The sequence below is a fragment of the Syngnathus acus genome, chromosome 14 (assembly GCF_901709675.1).
Source record: "Syngnathus acus chromosome 14, fSynAcu1.2, whole genome shotgun sequence".
Classification (NCBI taxonomy): Eukaryota; Metazoa; Chordata; class Actinopteri; order Syngnathiformes; family Syngnathidae; genus Syngnathus; species Syngnathus acus.
In genome coordinates, this window is record NC_051099.1 from 501,279 (window position 1) to 522,093 (window position 20,815).

At 51.6% G+C, this 20,815-nt stretch overlaps 3 protein-coding genes across 7 annotated transcripts; 2 read left to right on the top strand and 1 right to left on the bottom strand.

The window, feature by feature from the left end:
- The first annotated feature begins 525 nt into the window (after positions 1–525).
- gtf2ird1 (GTF2I repeat domain containing 1) lies at positions 526–9,674 on the top strand. Of its 3 annotated transcripts, none has more exons than XM_037269453.1 (27): positions 528–938; positions 2,420–2,550; positions 2,615–2,756; positions 2,848–3,057; positions 3,142–3,325; positions 3,508–3,812; positions 3,907–4,002; positions 4,077–4,160; positions 4,274–4,457; positions 4,562–4,587; positions 4,771–4,894; positions 4,986–5,029; positions 5,094–5,174; positions 5,240–5,359; positions 6,202–6,258; positions 6,319–6,399; positions 6,476–6,659; positions 6,760–6,815; positions 6,917–6,988; positions 7,068–7,335; positions 7,411–7,439; positions 7,505–7,552; positions 7,620–7,703; positions 7,783–7,975; positions 8,144–8,181; positions 8,259–8,377; positions 8,487–9,674. In XM_037269453.1, the coding sequence occupies exons 2-27, from the start codon at positions 2,425–2,427 to the stop codon at positions 8,553–8,555; spliced, it is 3,024 nt and encodes a 1,007-aa protein (XP_037125348.1). In that variant the 5' UTR covers positions 528–938; positions 2,420–2,424; the 3' UTR covers positions 8,556–9,674. The 3 variants fall into 3 exon arrangements, with proteins under 3 accessions (XP_037125350.1, XP_037125348.1, XP_037125349.1); XM_037269454.1 differs by having other exon boundaries at positions 6,322–6,399; XM_037269455.1 differs by lacking the exon at positions 7,505–7,552 and having other exon boundaries at positions 526–938.
- Positions 9,675–9,722: 48 nt separating this feature from the next.
- On the bottom strand, positions 9,723–15,468 carry dtx2 (deltex 2, E3 ubiquitin ligase). 2 transcript variants are annotated; one of them, XM_037269461.1, is made up of 9 exons: positions 14,882–15,468; positions 13,788–14,463; positions 13,650–13,708; positions 13,020–13,238; positions 12,334–12,401; positions 12,090–12,266; positions 11,759–11,920; positions 11,577–11,666; positions 9,723–10,772 (listed from the first exon to the last, which is right to left on the bottom strand). In XM_037269461.1, exons 1-9 carry the CDS (start codon positions 15,213–15,215, stop codon positions 10,533–10,535), a joined length of 2,025 nt encoding a protein of 674 aa, XP_037125356.1. In that variant the 5' UTR covers positions 15,216–15,468; the 3' UTR covers positions 9,723–10,532. The 2 variants fall into 2 exon arrangements, with proteins under 2 accessions (XP_037125356.1, XP_037125357.1); XM_037269462.1 differs by lacking the exon at positions 13,020–13,238 and having other exon boundaries at positions 14,882–15,467.
- Positions 15,469–15,498: 30 nt separating this feature from the next.
- On the top strand, positions 15,499–20,744 carry LOC119133523 (FH2 domain-containing protein 1-like). 2 transcript variants are annotated; one of them, XM_037269464.1, is made up of 12 exons: positions 15,499–16,664; positions 17,134–17,468; positions 17,549–17,610; positions 17,878–17,974; positions 18,054–18,139; positions 18,429–18,529; positions 18,604–18,674; positions 18,755–18,862; positions 18,945–19,015; positions 19,097–19,214; positions 19,449–19,613; positions 19,884–20,744. In XM_037269464.1, the coding sequence occupies exons 2-12, from the start codon at positions 17,163–17,165 to the stop codon at positions 20,583–20,585; spliced, it is 1,887 nt and encodes a 628-aa protein (XP_037125359.1). In that variant the 5' UTR covers positions 15,499–16,664; positions 17,134–17,162; the 3' UTR covers positions 20,586–20,744. The 2 variants fall into 2 exon arrangements, with proteins under 2 accessions (XP_037125359.1, XP_037125358.1); XM_037269463.1 differs by having other exon boundaries at positions 15,499–17,468.
- The last annotated feature ends 71 nt before the right edge of the window (positions 20,745–20,815 follow it).

Here is a 20,815-nt window from a genome sequence, read left to right on the forward strand (position 1 = left end):
CTCAAAGATTTTGTGGATGGCAAAAGAAGAGCTCCAGTCTTGTACTGTATCGGGAACTCTCATTATCGGGATTAATGCTGCAATGCTTTCCCAGGCTGACTCATTAAATATTTACAACCCAAACAGTTTTCTCACTGGCTGCTGTTTCTTCATATTCACAGAACTATTTGAATGCACCGGAGCAAGATATTGGATTTCTTCCAGTGAAACATTGGCAACCAGGGCTAGCTAATTGGTTTGTTGTTCACGACGATCATACAGGATAAACAGCACACACGTTTTTTTAAAGCTGTGTTTACATTGCTATTCTAATTAAAACGTGTGCTTGTTGTTCTATATATATATATATATATATATATTTTTTTTTTTTTTAACCAATGCACAATAACTGCTTTTGTTTTTCTTCATTGACGTACGCTGCCTGTGGCCCTCGCAGCATTTCTAATTGGCTAAATGTATGCTGTGCTGTGTATTCATTTCCCGCAGGCTTCTTGGACTTGTTTGGACGGACGAACGGATGCAATAAAAAGATCATACACGCTCGGAATTTCCTTTCTCTTTCTCCTCCTCCCCAATCGTGTCCCTTTCCGGAGTTTCTCCGGTTAATCCTGCTCGGGCCGGCCGCAGCCAATGGACGCCGCCGTTGAGTTGGGGTTGGGATTAGCAGGAGGGCGAATGACTTTCAATTTTACTGGATTACAGAACAAAGAACGAGAAGAGGGCTGCGAAAAGGACACTACTACTCTTACTAGTGCTCTGGAGGGGAGAAAACAAGAGCAAGAGAGGAGATACAAATATTCAGGTTGGGATTACGTCTGTACCCCACCCCCCCAAAAAAAGTGCGTTGAGCGACATTTGTGCGTTTTTAACGATGGATTAAAAAAAAACGATTCTGGGATTGACAGCAAACGACCAGGCGGATTTAATCGCGAATTAAGGTGAGCTATGGGTTCTTTTTTTTTCTTTTTTTACATCTTTCAACCTTCCCAAACGTTATCTGTAGCATACATTGTACATTCATTGAGAAATGAGTGGATTGTATGTGAAGAATCAATAGATTATTTCGCGACGACATCAACGAGAGGGAGGGGGGGGGGGGGTGCTAATGTTAGCTCGCGAGCTAACTAGCCAGCTACTTAGCTAGCCCGTTAGCTAATTAGCTCGCGCTTGGTTGCTTGCTGAACTCAAGAATGTCAGTCAATTAAGACAGCGGCAAAATGAAAAAGACTCTCCCGTCTTGTTTTGTAAGAGCAAGAGTGCGTGCGCGGCGTCAATTGTCTTTTTGGTTGTCCTTCGTTCAAGTGTCTGCTTAAAGGTTATTTCGGACCACACAACAATGCCAGCTGCTGTGCAACCAAACGGAGCGTTTAAAAGTCGTCTTTTAGTTTTTTTGTTTGTGTTGTTTTGAACACAATCTTAAATCGAGTTCAACTGAACTTTTTGGGGGTTATTTGACAGTTGTTGATTTGTGCTCGCTCCTCCTTTCAATTTGGGGTAGTGTGTGTTTATTTGTTAATAAAAGCAACAAGGCTCGTCGTTAATGTCGGCCTTACGCTTAACGCTTTACTTTAAACTCAGTCCAAGTTGAAATTGCACAGGATTCGATAGACTGTTGTTTGGTGTTGGAGTGCCAAAAGTTCTTGGTCTCCAGTGTAGCGTTTGAGGAAATTCAATGGACTGGTTGGTGTTTCAATTTACGGTGGCTAACTCGCTTGTGTGTCAAATGTTACTAACCATAAATATTCCATCTTGTTTTCCACACTGTTCCCACCAACTTTGTCAAAGTGTCAAATTGTGTCTGGTGCCTGCCCAGTTTTCCCACAAACGCTCACTTGAGCAGGTTTGTATGTCATTGCCATTGACTGTGTGTTATTTATCATGCTGCTCTATCTGCGCTCCGTCCGTCCGTCCGTCACTTCCTGATCTGGGCTATGTGTTCAGGCTCAGTCTATTGTCAGGCCCTAATCGGTGAATGTTTGCTGCGGCCTCGGGGGAAACGCATTTAGACGGACGGCCACGCCTGCCTCTTCCTCTCCATCCATCTTCCTCCTCCTCCGTCGATGGAGCCAGAGCCCCGACCGGCCGGCATAATGCTCGGCAGTGTCTGCGGAGATTAAAGGGCCAGCGCTACATTGTTCGCATGCCCCGAGATTAGTTTCCAAGGAGACGGGTTGCGGTTGCCGTGGCAACGTGCCGGCCAGTCCCGTCTTCGTCCCTTCGCCCAACGGCATGTGACTGAGGCGGCCGACCGATGCTAAGATAACAGATTGAGACGTGGTCAGACGGAGGCGCTAAAGGGGGGTATTAAGATGTGAACGTAGGACTCGCAGATGCTATGTTATTGATGACAAACGGATGCTAGTATGTTGCTATCGGATGCTAAGAAATTGCCAACAGTGTGTTCTTGTTGTCCTTGTAGCGGCCATGTCTCAAATGAGGAAGCTGACATGTGATGGCGTGCGGCCCACCTCCCGCTGCGATCCTGCGCTTCCAGCGCCGTCTGCCAGGCAGGAGATCCTCACCAGCTTGGTGTCGGCCCTGGATTCGGTGGTAAGTCCGCCGCCGCCGCCGCGCAACTTACCAGATGTGTGTAGTAAGCGAGCTTTTTGTCCAGTGCATGGCCATGTCCAAGTTGAACGCCGAGGTGGCCTGTGTCACCGTCCACGAGGACAGCGTTATCGCAGTTGGTACAGAAAAGGGACGCATTTTCCTCAACTCCAGGAGAGAAATCCAGACTGAATTCTACAAGTTTTGCCGTAAGTTCCTCCCACGTGTTCCCGAGAGTTATTTGGGGCTGAAGGACATTTGTGCTAGGTTTTCGATGCCACTCTCATCCTTTGCCTGTAGGGGCGCCCTCGTACCTGCCCGACGTGACCTCTGCCAAAGACCAGGATGTGGATCCGGGCAAGGCGGGAAAGGAAGGCGAGCGTGCGAAAACGGGCCGAGCGCCTACGCTGCCGCCGCCGCTGCCGCCGCTGCCACCACCACAAACGGACGCGCAGTCCAACATTTTTGTCCTGAGGAAGATGGTGGACGAGGTCTTTACCGTTCTCTACAGTAAGCCCTTTTTTTCCCCGGTCGCATGGCAAGTGTAAAAGTGTTTGAGGGTTGCGCCAACGGATTCCCCGTCGGTGTGCGCAGGTGAAGCGGCTGGAAAGAGCACCCTAGTCCCCGTGCCTTATGAGTGGCTCCAGAAGGAGCCCGCTTGCCTTGTGGCCCACGGTCTCCCGGAGGGCGTCTCCTTGAGAAAGCCGTCAGAGTATGACTCCAAGACGCTCGTACAAATTCTCGAGCAAAGCCACAGGATACAGTTCACCGTCACAAGGTCAGCACCTAACACGGCTGACAATTTCCAGCCGGCTCAGTGACAAGTTCGGGCTTCACGGCTCGTTAGGGTTCTGCCGCTATTTTTGTAAGCGTGACTATTTGCGGCGTATTAGTTTGGGCTCCGAGACGAATTGGGAGAGCGGGCGTTTGACGCGGCTCCTCCTCCGGTCTGTCGCGCAGGCCGACGGAAGACTTGTCCAAGTCGGCGAGCGCAGAGCTGGGCCATCAAAGCTCTTCCGGCAGCCCCGCGGCTCAGAGCGGCGCTGGCCCAGTCAAGACTACTGCCCAGGTAGTCACACCGCCAAGTCCCGCCACTTCCGCCAACTCCGTTCTCTCAAACTTCCTGTACGGCATGCCCGTGTCCTCCAAACCCCACCCAGATGGCACGCCGGACTTCAAAGCCACGTCGCTCCTCAGCCTGGCCAAGGACCGACTGGCCGACTGGACGGACAAGGGCACGTGTGGGAAGGCTGCCGCTAGCAACGGTAGCGCCCCCGGCCGGCCGGTCGGGAGCTCCGCCCACGTTCGGAACCGGACGCGCGCTGACTTTTCCGTCTGTGTGCTTTTGTGGATCCGTAGATGAAACAACAAAACGAGCCGGTGAACCGGGTCAGACACCTGCGAGTGTCCACATTTCCAAGAGGCTACTCTTCTCCATCGTACACGAGAAATCGGGTATGCCTTCGCTCGCGAGCTGGAAACACAAATGAAATCCAAATATTCATTCAATGGTCATCCTGCCTCCGCAGAAAAATGGGACTCCTTCATTCGGGAGACGGAGGATATTAACACCTTGAGGGAATGTGTCCAGATTCTGTTCAACAGCAGATACGGTGAGGAGGAGGAGGCGGCAAGCGGGATCTGCCATCAAAGCAAAGATGGACCGGCCCACTTTTCCCAATTGTGATGCATAAAAACTTTTTTTTTCTTCTTCTTGTCTTTCTAGCCGAGGCCCTGGGTCTGGACCACATGGTGCCGGTTCCGTACCGCAAGATAGCGTGCGACCCGGGCGCGGTGGAGATTCTGGGCATCCCGGACCAGATCCCCTTCAAGCGCCCGTGCACCTACGGGGTCCCCAAACTCAAACGCATCCTGGACCAGCGCCACGCCATCCGATTTGCGGTCAGGCGGTACGTCCGTGCTTTCCTTTCCGTTCCGTTCCTTTCGAGGAACATTGGCGAAAAGCTCACTCCAAGTACATTGGCGCTTTTTCACTGTCTGCTTTGCCTTACAGGATGTTTGATGAAAAGATTTTCACAGGTAAGATCAATTCAGCACGTGCACGCATTTATCATATGGAATCATTATCATTGACGTAAATGACAAAGTGTGTCAAGATGCCTGGAGCTATCTATGTTCAGGCCCCAAGCTTTGCCATTGTAACATTTGTTAAGAATTCTCCGAAACCTGACCCACCCACCGTCTTTGATGCTCTCCCCCAAGCTGCCGCCGGCAAGATGTCGAAGGAAGAAAGCAAGCAGGACGCGGGGTCCTCCGCCCCAGAAGACGAGAACCTGAGTCTCACGCCCAGCGCCGCGGAGCTGCCAGTCAATCCTCACAGCGACTGGTCAGAGCGCGTTGCATTGTTTTGGCAGGCAGGGCCAACAAACGCCTCCTAATGAGCTGTCCCGTCCCGTCCCGCGTGTTGAATTGCACAGGTCGACCAGCGTGTGCGCCAGTCCCCTGGCTGAGTGCGCAGCAGGTGAGAACTCGAACCCGCCCGCCATCAAAGATGATGATGATGACGATGACGATGCCCCCTGCAGGTCCTTCGGCAGATTGCCTCCCCATTAAGAGGATTAAAACGGAGCCTCCGGACGGGGACATCATTCAAGTTACGGTGCCGGGTAAGTCAAACAAATGCAACGGGGGAAACATGCCGTATCACAAACCTTGCTCTTGTTTTTCCAAGCCGGCTCCAACGCCGAGGAGGCCGGCGAGCCCGAGCCCGCCTCCGCCCCCTCGTGTCGGGCCACGTCTGAGCCCGCCCCCTGGTGTCGGGCCGCGTCCTCTCCCTCGGGCCCCCTCGCAGGTAAGGGCCACAGCTCCCCCCTAGCCACCTTCCCGGACCACCGACTGATCCCTCACCGGCTTCGCAGATCGCCCGCCGCCCCTGTAGCCTGCTTGTTGTTTCGGGCCTCGCAGATAAACTTTACCTTCGTGAAGTTGCCACATGCAAAGCCAGCCAGCCAGCGAGCCACCCCTCCCTCCCTCCCTCCCTCCCTCCCTCCCTCCCTCCCTCCCTCCCTCCCTCCCTCCATCCATCCATCCATCCATCCATCCATCCATCCATCCATCCATCCATCCTCCCCCACTGTAGCGCTTCTTCCACTAGCAACTTGCACTAGGATGACCCTCCCCCCAGTCTAACACACAGCTGTCTGGGGACCCAAGGCGACATTTGTGCAGTCACTCTCTTTAAGTAGCAAAAAAGATGAAGCAATCACAATCTCCGGTCATTTTATATGCTATTTTATGTCTGTACGGCGGCCACCTTGAGTGCCTTGAAAGGCGCCTTCTAAATAAAATGTATTATTATTAAGAATATGAAACGTTCAGCAAGTTGTTTTGCTTCCACATAAGGAGAGTCCACACAAATGCGAACTTGGGGTTTAGCGCATATGCTTTTTTTTTTTTCTTTTATTGTTTTGACTGTGCTTTGCTTAAGTTTCTTTTCTTTCGCAAATGACCACTGCAGGAGACAAAGCAGAGGTAAGCTAAGCGCACACGACAAATCCAAGCGCTCCAAATGAACATCAAACTGCAAAATACACGGCCCTCCACCCCATCCACAAATAAGCTAAAACCAACAAGTAAAGTCGTTGACGAATCTCGTTGGAAGCGTTTCAAAATTCTCTTATGCTGTTCTTGCAGCCGCCCAAGTGTTGTCGCCCAATACGGCACCACTCAACCTCCGAAGACCCTCTGAAGGTAAGGCTTTTTTCAAAGTTATTTTCTTTTTTCACATGAAAACTTGTCTTTGTCATTCAGCAGGCAGCCTGGTGGAGGACATTGGTGAAATGATTCTTCAGCTGCGCAGACAGGTGGAGAACTTATTCAGCCTCAAGTACGGTAAGTGCACAAAGAAGTTGTTGTCGCTTATTTTTGGACGCACCGTTTTATTTTTCAACATGGTTTTGTTGCTCAGCTGAAGCTTTGGGCCTCCCCGAGCCAGCCAAGGTGCCCTACTCCAAGTTCCAAACGTACCCCGAGGACCTGTTTGTGAGCGGGCTGCCCGAGGGCATCGCCCTGCGGCGGCCCAACTGCTTCGGGGCGGCCAAGTTGCGCAAGATCCTGGCCGCCGCCAACCGCATCAAGTTTGTCATCAAAACGTGAGCGGAAACACCCACACTCGGTTGGCCTCGTGCCAAACAAAGGCAGAGCCAGCCAGCCAGCCAGCGTCATTGACGGCAGGCCTCATCGTGTCCGTAGGCCCGAGCTGCTGAGCGAGCAAGTCAAGCAAGAGATGCCTTCCGTCTGCGACTCGGGTGAGGGAGGCAAAGTCCAAAGTTTGATTTTCCCATTTTGGGTGCATCCTGCTGAGATGGTTCAAAGGTTTGACCTTCTGAATGGTTGGTTCTTCATAAAGAGCTGGACGCTAAGGAAGTGACAGCGCTCACAGAGGACGCTACTGCGTTGTCCAAAAGACCCGCTTTCTCAGGTACCACCTCATTGGATGACTGAAGATAACTAGCTAACTCTGTGTAGCTCGCCCAAATGAGAGCGTTTTCCATCTCCAGAGTGCCTGGAGTCCAAGCTGTCCAGGATCGACCTGGCCAACACGCTGCGGGAGCAGGTCCAGGACCTGTTCAACAGAAAGTACGGCGAGGCGCTGGGCATCAAGTACCCGGTGCAAGTGCCTTACAAGCGCATCAAAAACAACCCGGACTCGGTCATCATCGAGGGACTCCCGCCCGGGATCCCCTTCCGCAAGCCTTGCACCTTCGGCTCGCAGAACCTGGAGCGCATCCTGGCTGTTGCGGACAAAATTAACTTCACCATCACCAGGTGATTGCTCGTTGTTGTAAACCATGTTGTGGCTGTCAAATGAAGCTAAGCTAAGCGCTGCCTATCCATTTCCAGACCTTTCCAAGGACTCATTCCAAAACCTGGTGAGTACAGAGCAACAGGCGCTCCAATTGGTACCTTGATTAAAAGCGCTCATAATGTTCTTCAGCACCTCGCCGGGTCACGTTACTCAAGAAGGCCTACGCTACCATAAATGGTTGGTAGGTTGTGGCTCACTTTTTAGTAGCTTAGCTTGTGGATAAATGCCATTTGTCTCCTGTTAGATGACGACGACGACGATGTCAACCGAGTTGGGGAGAAGGTGGTCCTCCGCGAGCAGGTCAAGGAGCTGTTTAACAAGAAATACGGTAATGAAGCAAAGACATCGTACGCTGCCGCCGCCGCCGTCTGGGAAACATTTGTAGCGTCGCGTTGCTTTGTCTCTAGGCGAGGCTCTGGGGCTTGACCGCGCCGTGGCCGTGCCGTACAAGCTGATCCGCGGCAGCCCCGCCAGTGTGGAGGTGGAAGGCCTCCCCGAAGACGTGCCCTTCCGGAACCCGGGTACCTACGATGCCGCCTGCCTGGAGAGGATCCTCCATGCCAAAGACAAAATCAGCTTCAGCGTCAAGAGCCAGCTACAGTAAGCAAGCAGTGTACAGCCAGCAATTTATGCTCAGAGAATTGATCAAATGCTAATAGTTGGTATTCAAATGATAACAGCTAGCTTGACAGCAACTGAGATTGCGAAATTGGGTGCCAACCAAAATGGATAGACTGCTAATATGAATGTCCAATGTGTCTCTCACAGGCCTTTCTCTGAACTGTGCAGTCAGCCTTGCAACACAGGTATCAAGTCGTCATCATCATCACATACATTATTAACAAGCCTTTTGTTGATCTTGAACTTGTTTTTGTTGCCTAAGCATTAGCGCCCGAAGCCTCGACCAGTCGGCGGAAGCGCAAGCGCGTCCAGGAGACCCACCGAGGCCCCGCCCCCTCCTCCGCAGAGCTTGCCCCGTCAGCCAATCAGATTCCAGTCATGGTACGTGTGACATATCTGAGATGAACAAAATGGAGCCTTTCTTGGCTCTGGCTATCCATTTGCGTCATGACTGATTGACTCTCTGCTGCCTGCCATTTTGTGTCCTCAGCAGTGGCCAATGTACATGGTGGACTACAGCGGAGTCAACATGCAAGTACCAGGAAAAGTTAACTACTGAAGCCAGTCAAAGCCCAGAAATGGCGTGGTCAACAATCTGCCATTGTTGTTGTTTGGTTTGCTAACATTGGCACTAAAAAGAAGTCACATTGTGTGCGTGCGTGCGTGCGTGCACCATTAGCATCCACGGCATCATTACTGACACTATTAAGTCATATCGTATGCTAATGTTTGTACCTTTTTTTATTTATTCTATTTATTCAACTGTAACACCGCCGTGTGCAGGGATGCTAACTAAAACACTAACGCTTGGGGGCCTGTCTCATACTCTGAATTGATACTTTGGAATTAAAAAGCCGAAGGAACAGTCTGTCTTAATTCCAGTTACAACGGCTGGCACGAGAAGCTTAAGATAGCCGTCTACAGCTTGACTCAAGGTGGCCACTTGTTGATGAGCTGACCTAGCTCCATCTTCATCCTGACTAACTAGCACAAAGCTAATGCAGCCGTTTACATCGTCATTCCAGCTAACTGGTCGTCAGCTAACGGTATTACCTTCACTGTGACCAACCGATTCGTGGCTGAGCCAGCGCAGCAGTCGAGAGCTTCAACCTAGTTAAGGACCGTGTGACCCTTACCCAGCTAAAATGCTGGTGGCTACTGAGCAAAAGAGACTAACTAGTTGTCCTTTGTTTTTCTTTCCATTATATCCAGCGTATGGACGCCCTGACCTCTCAAGGGGTTTGAGATTAACACAGCCTTTTGTACGTTAGCACATTTATGAAAAGCCATTTGAGCATTTATTCAATATCAAGTTTCAGGATTTTTTTTTATCCGCGACCGTATGACATTTCTGCGCATTAGGACAACTTTGACATTATACAATTTGACGAGTTAACCTAAAGCTCTGTATTAAGTAGCATGCAGACATACTCGTGGAAAAGCCTACTAGTCCATGGACCTTCTGCTAGATATCAAGGATATGGAATAAATGCTCCGAGGGGCTTTTGCCTATATGTACCATTATATTATGTGGCTAAAACAAACAGGTCAGTCTGAATGTATCAAGCAGGGCCCACTGTCCCTGACCTAACAGTAAAGAATGCTATGACTAATCCCCATGTGAACATGCTGTACCTTAACGCCAATTAGGCCTTTCCAAATAAATTGTGTTGCCTTGCATCGTTGTTTTGTTTTTCGTAGTTCTCAATTGATACCATAGAGTCTCTTTGTTGTCATCAATCATTTATTGCAGTGACTTGTGCCGCGAGAGGCGGGATCATTCATGTGAGTACAGGAAGTGAGGCCGTCCGTCCGTCCGTGATTGTCACCATTGGAGCACTTTCTTGGCTTTTGTCTTCAGATTGGCAGTCGGGGTAGAGCATCAAGCCGTGCAGGATTTGGCTACGACGCTAACCAAAAGAGAAAGTACGCCACGCCCATTTAGCAAAATAGACGAGTCCAAACGAAAAGGGTGCAGGATCCGATTCAAATGTTAACCAAAGCATGTGTTAAAGAACATGTCTTTTCTGACTTGTGGCTCACCGCTTGTTCAAATTTGGACTCCCCTAACCCCAACGCAGCATCACTTTGCTACGCTTTCAATTGCATAATTCTGACCCCTAGTTTTGTTTTCATTTTTTTAAATTGCAGATTTCTGCACCGTCACAACTAAAGTGCTACTTGAGTTTTGAATTATCGATGCCGTCACGACAACCGAGCGGAAAACGTGGTTGAAGCTAGAAATGAAGAATGTACCACAACGCTTTCCTTTTCCCCAGAATAAGGTTTGTAGGAATGTAGCTGCATCAGAAGCGTAGCAGAAAAGGGGCTATTACAGCAACCGTGTTCACACAGCAGCGTGCTGCATTTCCAGCGCCTATTAGGCTCCCGTATGAGTTCCGAAGGTGGAAAAATGATCGGGTTCTTCCCGATTCCACTGCCTGTATGGTGGTGTTTATACCGCGGCCCGGTCTTGAATGGGTTCCCTTCCAATAGGAGGATGTGAAAAGGGGGGGGGGGGGCTGCTGCGGTTCACTTAGCTGGAGGGGCCGGGGGCTTTGAGGCAGTCCTCGGTCACGCCCTGAGAGGCCAGCTCCAACAGGACATTGTCCAGATAGTTGGGATCCGGGAAGCCGTGTCCCGACAGGTTGGACATCATCTCCGTCTTGTGGTGGATGCCATTCCACACCACCGTGTCGGGCTCGCCGGTGGTGCTGGACGTGCCCACCGTGAAGATGAGGCGGCGCATCCACGCAACCTTCAGCAGCTCCAGAACCTTTGGTCATACAAAAAAGGACACAGGATGAGGTAAGATGAAAAGAACGGGGTAGGGGTGAATCTATTGTGACGAACCCCGAGGTGTTATTTGACTCTGTTGCACTTCTGAGACGTTTTCAAAGTTCTATAATGAGAAACTGTGCCAGCCACCCAGTGAGCAATAATTTGCTAGCAGCCTTGTGAACAAGCCCAGTTGATTGGGCCAGGTGCGCGTGTCAGGAGGAAATGTTTGGGATGGAATGCTTTCGGAGAGCACTTTGATTTTTAATCATGAGTCATGTTTTACATTTGCTGAACTTGTGCATGCATGCACAACACACTGCAGGAGTGTAGAATTAAAGCTGCCAAGGAAACGGACTGATGTCATTGAAAAACAGAGCCATGGAAGGAAAGTCAAGTCATCGAAAAAGTAAGTCAAACAAACCGTTTTTATGTTTGTGGGAGTGCGTTAGCCTTCATTGTTTGCTGTTGAATATGGATAATGTTGGCCTTGTTCATGACAAAGGAAAGACTACAACAGGTACTTTGGTGCTGCAGTTGAAAAACTAGTTAACGGCGCCGCCGTGCATAAAACATCAAATGAAACCTCAATTTGCCCTAAATCCCTTGGAAAGTTGTAGAATAGTTGCATTTGAAATGTTTAAGATATTTCAAACACGTTAGTGCACCTTGTGGGTTAAAGTAGCCTTTGTTTGGACGCTTATGACAACCCCATCATGCTGGCTTACATGAGCCAGTTAGCATTTAGCTAACTGGTGGGTGGGATTTTCACATACCGCGGCTGGCTCCCAAAACATATTACCTTCCTGCCTTTGTCGCTGTCGGGCAAGAAGCAGAAGCGAGGAAATCCCCGGCAGGTGAAGGGCTGTCCCGGGTTGGGATGCTCGGGACCCTGCGGTAGGCAGCGCAAAAGCGGCGGCCACCGTGAGCGAGCGAGCGAGCGAGCGACGGCGCTTCTCATGTCTGGCCCAGGGCGCGGCCCACCTGTATTCCTGGCGGGATGCTGTAGATGATTTGGATGGTGCCGCAGTCCGGGTGTCCGGGCAGCGCTTGGGGGATGCTGTAAATCTCCATCTTGCCTTTTGGCTGCGTGCCCGTCTTTTCGCCGTAGATGGTCTTACACGAGGGGCACTGGAGGCTGCCGTCCTGCGGAGATAAAGAGAAGAGCGACTTGTTGATCCGATGTACTTTTGATGTAAATCACTTGGGGCTGTTGTGTGTGTGTGTGTGTTAAAGTGCGGAGTTGCCCATTTCATCTTTGAATGTTTTTGAAAGCATCTTTTTCAATTTTAACAATCATTTTCTCCATCCGTACCTTGGTGCCGTTGTTGTACATGGCCAGCATGCAGAGCATGTGCAGGGTGTGCCCGCACTTGACAAACTTCCCCACGGCGTCCGGCAAGATGCCCTGGCCGGCCTCCTCCGTCGTAGCCGGCGGCTGCGCCTCGTAGCCGGAGGGATTGGACAGTTGATCCATGCAGATGATGCAGTCCTGGGAAGTGAAACGGAAGGTGTCAGGAGACAAAAAGTTGCAAAGCATGCAGTCAGTAGAGCACGACCTCGTCCGGGACGCCGGGCACCGCCTCCATGTAACGTCGGATCACCTCCTCGGCTCTCTGAACAGAAGCTGAAAACGGAATACAGCCTTTAGAATCTCATGGGGAAATTTGCACCTTCTTTTTTGCGCGGCATGCAAAAGCCAGTTAGCGGGTAGCACGGACAAGACAGTCAAAGATGGGGAAAAAAGTTGGTGATGTGGGACGTTGTCAATTGCTTTCAAAACGACGTCGCGGGAGGAACGAGTGTCGGATTTTGACGCCACTGTAAATATGGCTTTAAATGGCGGTGAGTGACGTGGGCGCAGTCACCCCAAACTTGCTTTACGACAATGCTCTGGTGCGGGCTTTCGTGCTGTTGTGGGCCGCCAGCGCCGATCGCTTTGAACACAAAAGGGCAGGAGAAGCCAATGTCGGCCGTGCGTACCCGTCTGGCCTCTGATAGCATCTCACGAGGCAGATGGATGCTGGTGTGGTACACAACAAAAGAAGAGATGATCCATTTTTCTTTTCAGACCGGTATTAGTATGCCCCCCCCCCCCCCCCGCCTATACTTTGAGGTACGATGGATGGATGGATGACAGGTGACGAGAAGGACAAGACTGAGAATGGCAGAACGGGAGACAAGAGGACCAATGGAGGTGACGACAGGCTCCTCCGAGCGAGCGAGCGAGCGGCGTGGTAGCTACCTCTCCTGTGCTGCCTCTTGGCCCTCTTAACTGAACCGCCGCTGCTGCTGCTGCTGGGTCGGCCGGCGGGGGGGTAGCGGACGGGAGGCGGCAGCGGGAGCGAGAATTGCTGATGCGGCGGAGGAAGAGGAGGAGGAGGCTGCGGGAGGGGGGCGGTGGTGGTGGTGGTGGTGAAGTGCACGCCCAGTCCCACCGCTGACATCAAAATGGAGGCCATGCCTGGAGCGGGGTGGGTGTTTTGGGGGGGCAGGACCAAGGCGGGGCAAAGCAGGTGAGGTGCAGGAGCGGAAAGGAACAAATTGAAAAATAAAAACGGATGAGATGGAGCTGCCACAGTTGTCATGAAAAACACGTCTGGCCAAAAACGATTGATTTCCTCATTAGAACCAAAAAATGGTTTCCTTCTTTCTATGCAGACTTCAATTTTGAAAAGCAGAACGCCGGTAACTGCTCCCAATGGGCATTTTGTACAGTGAGCAGGTCGAGGGTCTCGACAAGACCAAAGCAGAGAGAAAGTAGAGGCACCTAAAACCCGAGTCGCCGCCGGAATCGAAATCTCCCAAAGATGAAAAATCAAAGACGAGCAAAGCGCAGAAAGGCGCGGAGATGGTCCAAGAAGCGTTTTTTTACCTGCCAGGGCCGAGCTGACGCTTGTGGAGCCGTTGAGCTGAACGGGGATGGAAGGAACGCTGCGAGAGGCAAACAATTTGAGCGGTTAGTTGATGTCCCTGCTAGCCAGCATGAGCTCCACGTACTCAAGATGCCAACCTTAGGCCGTTGGCGCTCGAAGAGCCGCTCAGAAGGGGTGCGGCGAGCTGGCTGGCAGAAGGCGGCGGAGGCCAGGGAGTGCCCCAGGACATCCCCCCGACAGAGAGGGGCCTGCGGGGGTACGGGGAGTAGACGGAGGTCGGGTGGGCCGCCGCCGCCGCCACCCTGCCCGGCCCCTGCAGGTTGGGCCGGTTCAGGCTGCCCGATGAAAAGGAGTGGCGCGACCGGCTGGGCATGGGACCTGTGGCCCCGTGGCTAAGACACTGCTGGCAGGAGCAGGGCGGGCCCCCGGAGGAGGAGGAGGAGGAGGAAGATGACGAAGAGGAGGAGGAGGAAGGGGGGACGCCGGCAGGAAGCGCCGAGGGCCCGGAGGGGATGGCCGGGGGTCCGAAGGAGGCCAGCGGGTAGGGAAGGTTGCACTGCCGCCGCACCTGCCGCCTGAAGCCTGACGATTTGTTGACCTGGGCCAGGGAGGTGAGGTCCACGATGTAGTTGTAGCCATGCGGGCCCAAGTCAGCCGTGCCCTGTCGGGCCTGGTAGCTGTGCTCCAGGAGGATGGAAGTGCGCGTCTCGTAGGGCGTCCAGCCACCCTCGTCGTTGGCCCACTCCCAGTACACGCCGCTGCCCAAGCCCGACGACTGGGCGAACAGGGAGCGCCGTACTGACCGGGTTTTGCCTGGAGCAAGATTCAAGTCAATATGTGAAGTCATTTTCAAGAGCTCTTTGTTGAAATGCTGCAGACCGTGAATGGGAAAATGTGACAAAAATGTGGGAGACTGAGGTGCGTGCCTCAAGGGTTAACAAGTGAAGTGTCATTTGAATACCATTTCAACAATCCCGGCATTTGCTTCGGTTATCGCCTTTTCTCTGACAGCCGTTCGGCCACCGTAGTTAACGCATCACCCTTCAGTTGGGACCTAAAAATGTCCTGTTACTGACTCAACTGGACGGGTTTGTGCCTGGTTTGTCCGGCGAATCCGGTGGAGCAGCTCTGTCATTCAGATGACAACAAACGCCCCAAGGCTAACGTGCTAAGCTACTTAGCAGGGCCTTTGAAACGATACGCCTCAACAATGTTCAAGTAACTCACTCACCTGTGTCCTGTCGAAACTGCTTCAGACTGGCCACGTCGATGAGATACGGCGACAAGCCGGGGTCCGACTGGCCCAAGCAGATGGTGGTGGCGCCGGGTGCGCCACCCCGGTGGCCCCGCGGCGACAGGCAGCGCTCGATGTAAGCGCTCACCTGGCCGCTGTACGGCCGCCAGTGGCCCAGGTCGTCCTGCCATTCCCACACGGCTATCATGGGCTGCGAGTGGCCGGACGACGGCGACGGGACCGGGACTGGGCCCGCCGTAGCCGCCGCCGCCGCCGAGGGCCCGCTCCGGGAGCCGTTAACCCGCGCGCAGGAGCCCGACACAATCGCCATCGTTTATCGGCCCCGCTTTAGCTTGAGCTCGATGCTAACGTCACAGTGGAGCCTCGACGAAGGCTAGGCTAACGCTAGGCTAGCTGGGCTCGTTAAAGAACAGCATGACGAACGCGTTAAAATTCCAATCATGGCACCTAACACAACCTTTGCTCACTTAAGACGATCTCCAAATCCATGATTGAGCAAGAATGCGAGACGCCGGAAGAGGGCTCAAATCAAATGCTAAACGTTCTTAGACCTTTCTTTTATTGTGACAGCGTTGTCTGGGTGCTTTCGTTCCGTCATAGCTGCCTTCATTAACTCGGGAAAAATACACTTTCTTTTCAAAGACCACCGTTGGAAGGCTGTTGAACATTTTCAGGATTGACATGTTTTTCAAACTGAAACAAACGCATCAAAGTAACACGTTTTATTTTGGGGTTTATGGTGTATATTTTATCAATGACATGTTGTATTCGCAAACGAGGTTGCTTAAATTGAGCTATTTCCAACTGTAAGCGAAGGCAGCATTCTCTCCCTGACGGCTGCCCCTTGCTGGCAGTATGTCGGTACAACATAGCTAGTGGCCTGCTCTACAATGACAGTAATTCCATTCTATTCTATTCTATTCTAGTCCACATAAGAATGTTGTTGTAGCGCCATTTTTTGGCATTTTGGTGCCAAGCTCTTGTAAATAACTTTGCCCAAAAGAAAAACAATCCCTCAAGACGGCAGTAAATCACTAGGTTTGTCCAAATCAAACTCCTTAAGTCACTTGACCAGAGTTTCTCCACATCACGAAACTATAAGATAGCACCACAGTAATAGTGAATACGTGTGGTTTTTCAGCAAGTGACAAATGATAGGTTCGAAAAAGGAACGGCGAGTACGCTGGGGTGCCTTGTAATCATAGGAGGATTTGGGGCCAAGAAAGGTACACAATGTGAGGAGCCTCTGCAGATGGGACGCCCGACAGGCAGGCACTCCCATCTGCATCATCTTTGTGGCGTGTTGCACTCGGTCAAAATGCCACTCTTTTGATTTCCACTTAAAAGTGTGTTTCACTCTCATACTGAATTTCTTTCGGGTTTTGGGGTCAAAATATCAACTCCAGATCGTGCAGAACCATTGATCCCCACGGGAGGGCGCCGCAGCCTAGCCTAGCCTAGCCTAGCCTAGCAGTCTCTGGGCGGTAGGCGGGCCCGGAGTCCAACTCCGGATCTGATTGGTGGAGATGCTTCTGCACCTTGCGTCCCTCCGCACCTTGTGGCTTTTTCAAGTGGTAACGTCAAGGGAATCTGATTGGTGCAGACGCATTTGGCCGCCATCAATCCGCGACCCGATTGCTTGGGACGATTCCGACGTCGGTATTTCCTCGCGGCAAACTTTTTACCATGCTGACTTCCCTCAAAGAAGGCTACGGTGCCGTTTGGACGTATTGGACCGCTACTTTCGTCAAATATTAATGTGAGTAGTGTTTCAGTTGTCGTGACGCTACGAAAAATACCTTTTAAAAGGATACGAACCGCACTTGGTCGAATCACTTTGAATTGAAATGGAGTCGGCAGCATCAACGCCGCCGGACGCAATAGAGGAGCAACGATTCATCATTTTAATCAGATTCGTCATTTACCGATGTACCAGAAAATGATACCAATAATTGTTAGTTCCCTCCCTAAAAGATAATCAGCCTGCTGTCATGGAGGATAACCAAAAAATGGAGAATATGTATTTTTGTCAAGGTTGAAATTCCGAAGATTTGGACAATTTGAGATCAACAAAGGTTTCTGAACGATTAATCCATCATCAAAATGGTTGCGTCAAAATGTTATAATCGATCGATGCAAGTGAAATATGGAATTGTCCAAAGCGTCTGGTGCTGGAATCAACTCAAATGCATTCTGTGGATCAGGCAGTGCTGCGCTTTTGCTTGCAGAAAGTGGGACCTCCTCATTCTTGGGCGTGATGGAGCCAGCGCAGGTCTCTGTGCAACCTGCTCCTCGTCCGCCGCCGCCGCCTCCTCCTCCTCTCCCCCTTCCGCCGTCCTCGTCGCAGCGGCGCTCCATGAAGAAGCTCAACTGGGACCCCATTCCCAGCCAGCGCGTAGTGGGCAAACTCAACGTGTGGACTCTGCCCCCCAGAGACCTGGTGCTGGACACCCACAGCATGGACGAGCTCTTCGGCCGCGTGGACCGGCGGGCCCAGGCCAGGGCCTCCCTCCGGGGACCGCGTGGCCGTGACAACGGTGACGTTTCCACGCCCCAGGCTCAGGTGGGAAGTTTTCCAGCAAGGGAAGTGTTAAGTTCCGCAGCAAAGTTCCTCTAACGTGATGACATTGTTTGTGTTTTCAGGTGAGCATTCTGGATGCCAAAAGGAACATGAATATCGGCATCTTCCTCCGCTATTTTAAGAGGTAAGAGTTTTCCTGTCTTTCTTTATTAATAAACCAAATAGAAGCTGTTAAATTTGACTTTGTAAAAATATTCAGTAATGAAGATAATTCGGCGGGGGGCGGTTGAGCCTTCAAATAAGGAAGACCAAGTCCACGCGCTTCCCAAATTCGCACGCTCATGCAAAACATGACTTTTCTGTTTACTTCCCCCTTGGTGATGATCATACACGCACGCACAACAAATCTGTTAAACAATACAAAGCGAGTGTATGGTGGCTCCTCCTACAGGCCAGTGGCGGATTTACTGGAGGACATCGTCCAGGGCGAGTGGCGCGACTGCGGCAAATTGAAGGAGCTGTGCAGGCTGCTGCCCGAGGAAGGCGAGGTAGCGCGTCCTCGCTCGTTGGGACGACTCCGTCGGCCGGCCGTCACTCACTCACGCACGCTCGTGAAACTGGTCGCAGGTGAAGCAGCTGCTGTCCTACAGCGGGAACCTGTCGCTCTTATCCGAGGCCGATCGCTTCATGGTGGAGCTGGTCAAAATGCCCCAGTGAGTGGAAAAATGCAAACACTAACAATATCCGCCACCGATACTCAAGGTAAAGAAATCTGAGTCGGCAGTAAAAGTTTTTGGTAGGCGGAAAAAAAATTAAAAAAATGCTGTACCGATGTAATCTTAGCAGAATAAAGATGTTACAATTTGCTTTTTTTTTTTTTTTTAAACCATTCACACCGCAGAAGTGAACATATTGACATTGCCACTCTGCCTCGAGACGGGGGCGGCACAACACAGTGAATTCATGCTAACATTGCTAGCGTACTTGGGCTAACTGTCGCAGCTACGAGGAGCTACTGAAGACCATGGTCCTGCGCCGGGAGTTCTCACCTCTTATGGAGGAGGTGAACAAGTCGCTGGGCGTCATGATCCAAGCAGCGGACGGTATGCATGCTAGCTTTAGGCTAGGCTTGGCTAGCCTAGTTACTCCCTGTTGGCGAGTGTGTTTTCCCGCACAGAACTGCTGGACTGCGACGAGCTTCACGCCGTCATCCGCTTTGTGCTGAAAGCCGGCAATTACATGAACGCTGTGAGTATTTGCTGCTTCTGTCCTTTCGGCCGTCCAACTTACGTGTGCTTGGACGCCGGGCAAAATGATTTGGCGCGCAGGGCGGCTTCGGCGCAGAGGCCATCGGCTTCAGGATGACATCGCTGCTCAAGCTGGCCGACACCAAGGCCAACAAGCCAGGCGTCAACCTCCTGCACTACGTCGCCAAGGTCAAACGGCTCCTGTGGAGTATTTGTGGAGAAGACGCTGTTAGTATTATTTCCCCCTTTTTTTTTTTTTTTTTGCCAACAGCAAGCAGAGGACATTGACTCCAACCTGCTGACCTTTCCCAGCCAGCTGACGCACCTCGGAATGGCAGCCAGGTGCGTGTCATCTCCATGTTATTTTCTTGTCGATGTCTTATTATCATCATTGCTAGAGATTGTTTGTGTACTTGTGAGAAGAGTGTGCAAAGAGGACGTGCTGGCGGACTTGGAGAGAGAAGTGCAGAAGCTCAAGGAGGTCAAACTGTATGCCAGCAGACATATTCAACTCCACCAGCAGATGGGGCCCTTCTTCACGGTACCCCCCCTAAATTGTACTTTATTTTTGAAATCACTTATATCTCTTTGATCAATTGTATGTTTGAAAGAAAAGTCATCTTATGTCAGTGTAGAAACATTTATGAATGACATTGGAAAAGAGACATTTACTTTAACTGAACAAGTGAGGGGGAAAAAAAGTTTCTATTCAAAGTATTTTGTCAGAATGCATGAAAGAAAGAAAAACGTTTATTTTCTTGTTTTGTTTTTACAGCAATGCGACGACGAGCTTTGTCACGTCAACTCGTCGCTGCATGAGCTGGACGTGCTGAGTTTCGCCGTGGCTGAGTTCTTCTGCGAGGACCCACAAAATTTCAAGCTGGAGGAATGCTGCGCCATCTTCCACAACTTCTGCCGACGCTTTCTCACCGCTGTGCAGGTTCGCCGCCGAGAGTGTCGTTTGGGCTGTCTTTGGCTCAGTGGGCCAAAAAGTTCAAAGTGGCTTTTTTCGGCTCTCCAATGAACATGTTGAAATGTTGCCACGTAGAGGCGGAAAAAACCCATCAAATCCCGCCTCTACCATTTTAGTAACTTGACAAGAGGAGTCTGCAGAAAGGAATTCTTTCTCGTGGCAATGTTTATTTTCTACTGCACGCACGAGCCGCTGATGGGTTTTTCAAAGCAGAAAATGTTTCCTTCCCAACCAAAGGAGAATCATGAGCGCGAGGCGGCCGAGCAGCGTCGCAAGAGCCGGGAGAGTTTCCGGGTGAGCGCCAAACGCGCGCCCGCACCCCCGCCGGCCCTGGAATCCAGCCTGGAGTCGGCCTTGCACAGCTTGCTCTCCGTCGGCAGGTGCCAGAGGAACTCCCGGTCGCCCGCGCCGCCGGAGCCTCCCACCGGGGACCACCAAATGGCACTGAAGAGTCCCGAGAAGAAACATGCCAAAGTCGAGGGGGGCGGCGAGGAAAATCCGTCTACGCCACGCACCCCTCGTCCCAGAACCAGAGATGTTTTCTTCGCAAGTAATGGTGACGTGGGCTCCCCGTGGACCATCCTGAGCCCGCTGACCTGCTCCCGGCGGCGACACCCTCGGCGGCGGGTCACGGCGGATGCCGAAGAGCCAGACGACGCCTTCTGGGGAAGCGCGGCAACAGGTCCACGAGGGCGCTCGGTGTCCGTGGACTCCACGCGCCAGCCACCGACCCTGCCCACTGCCGCTGCCGCCTTCCGGATGGGGACTTTGTTCCAGAGGGCCGCCGCCCATCGCTCGTATTCGTCCGGCTCCGGGGCGGCCTGTGTCGGGAATCCCGCCGTCGGCTCCTTTGGCTTCGTTTCCTTCTTCCGACGTTTTGGAGGAAAAAGGGAAACTGAGGAGCCCAGCCCAAGAGAAACGGATACTCTCCTTCAATAGACATTTTATTTTGTTTTTCTAACTGCAACTGTGTTTTAACAGACAACTAGGAACTTGTCTCGGACATTATGGGAGCCAATCAGCGTTCTAAAATGCCATTTTATATTTTAAGCTCTTTTGATGTGTATATATACAATAAAGGCTATTTTGCTACATCTTGTGCATGTGGTGTGCATCTTTATTGTGAGGGTTTTGTAAAGTGCTTAAAGGTGAAGGTTTATCTTGTATTT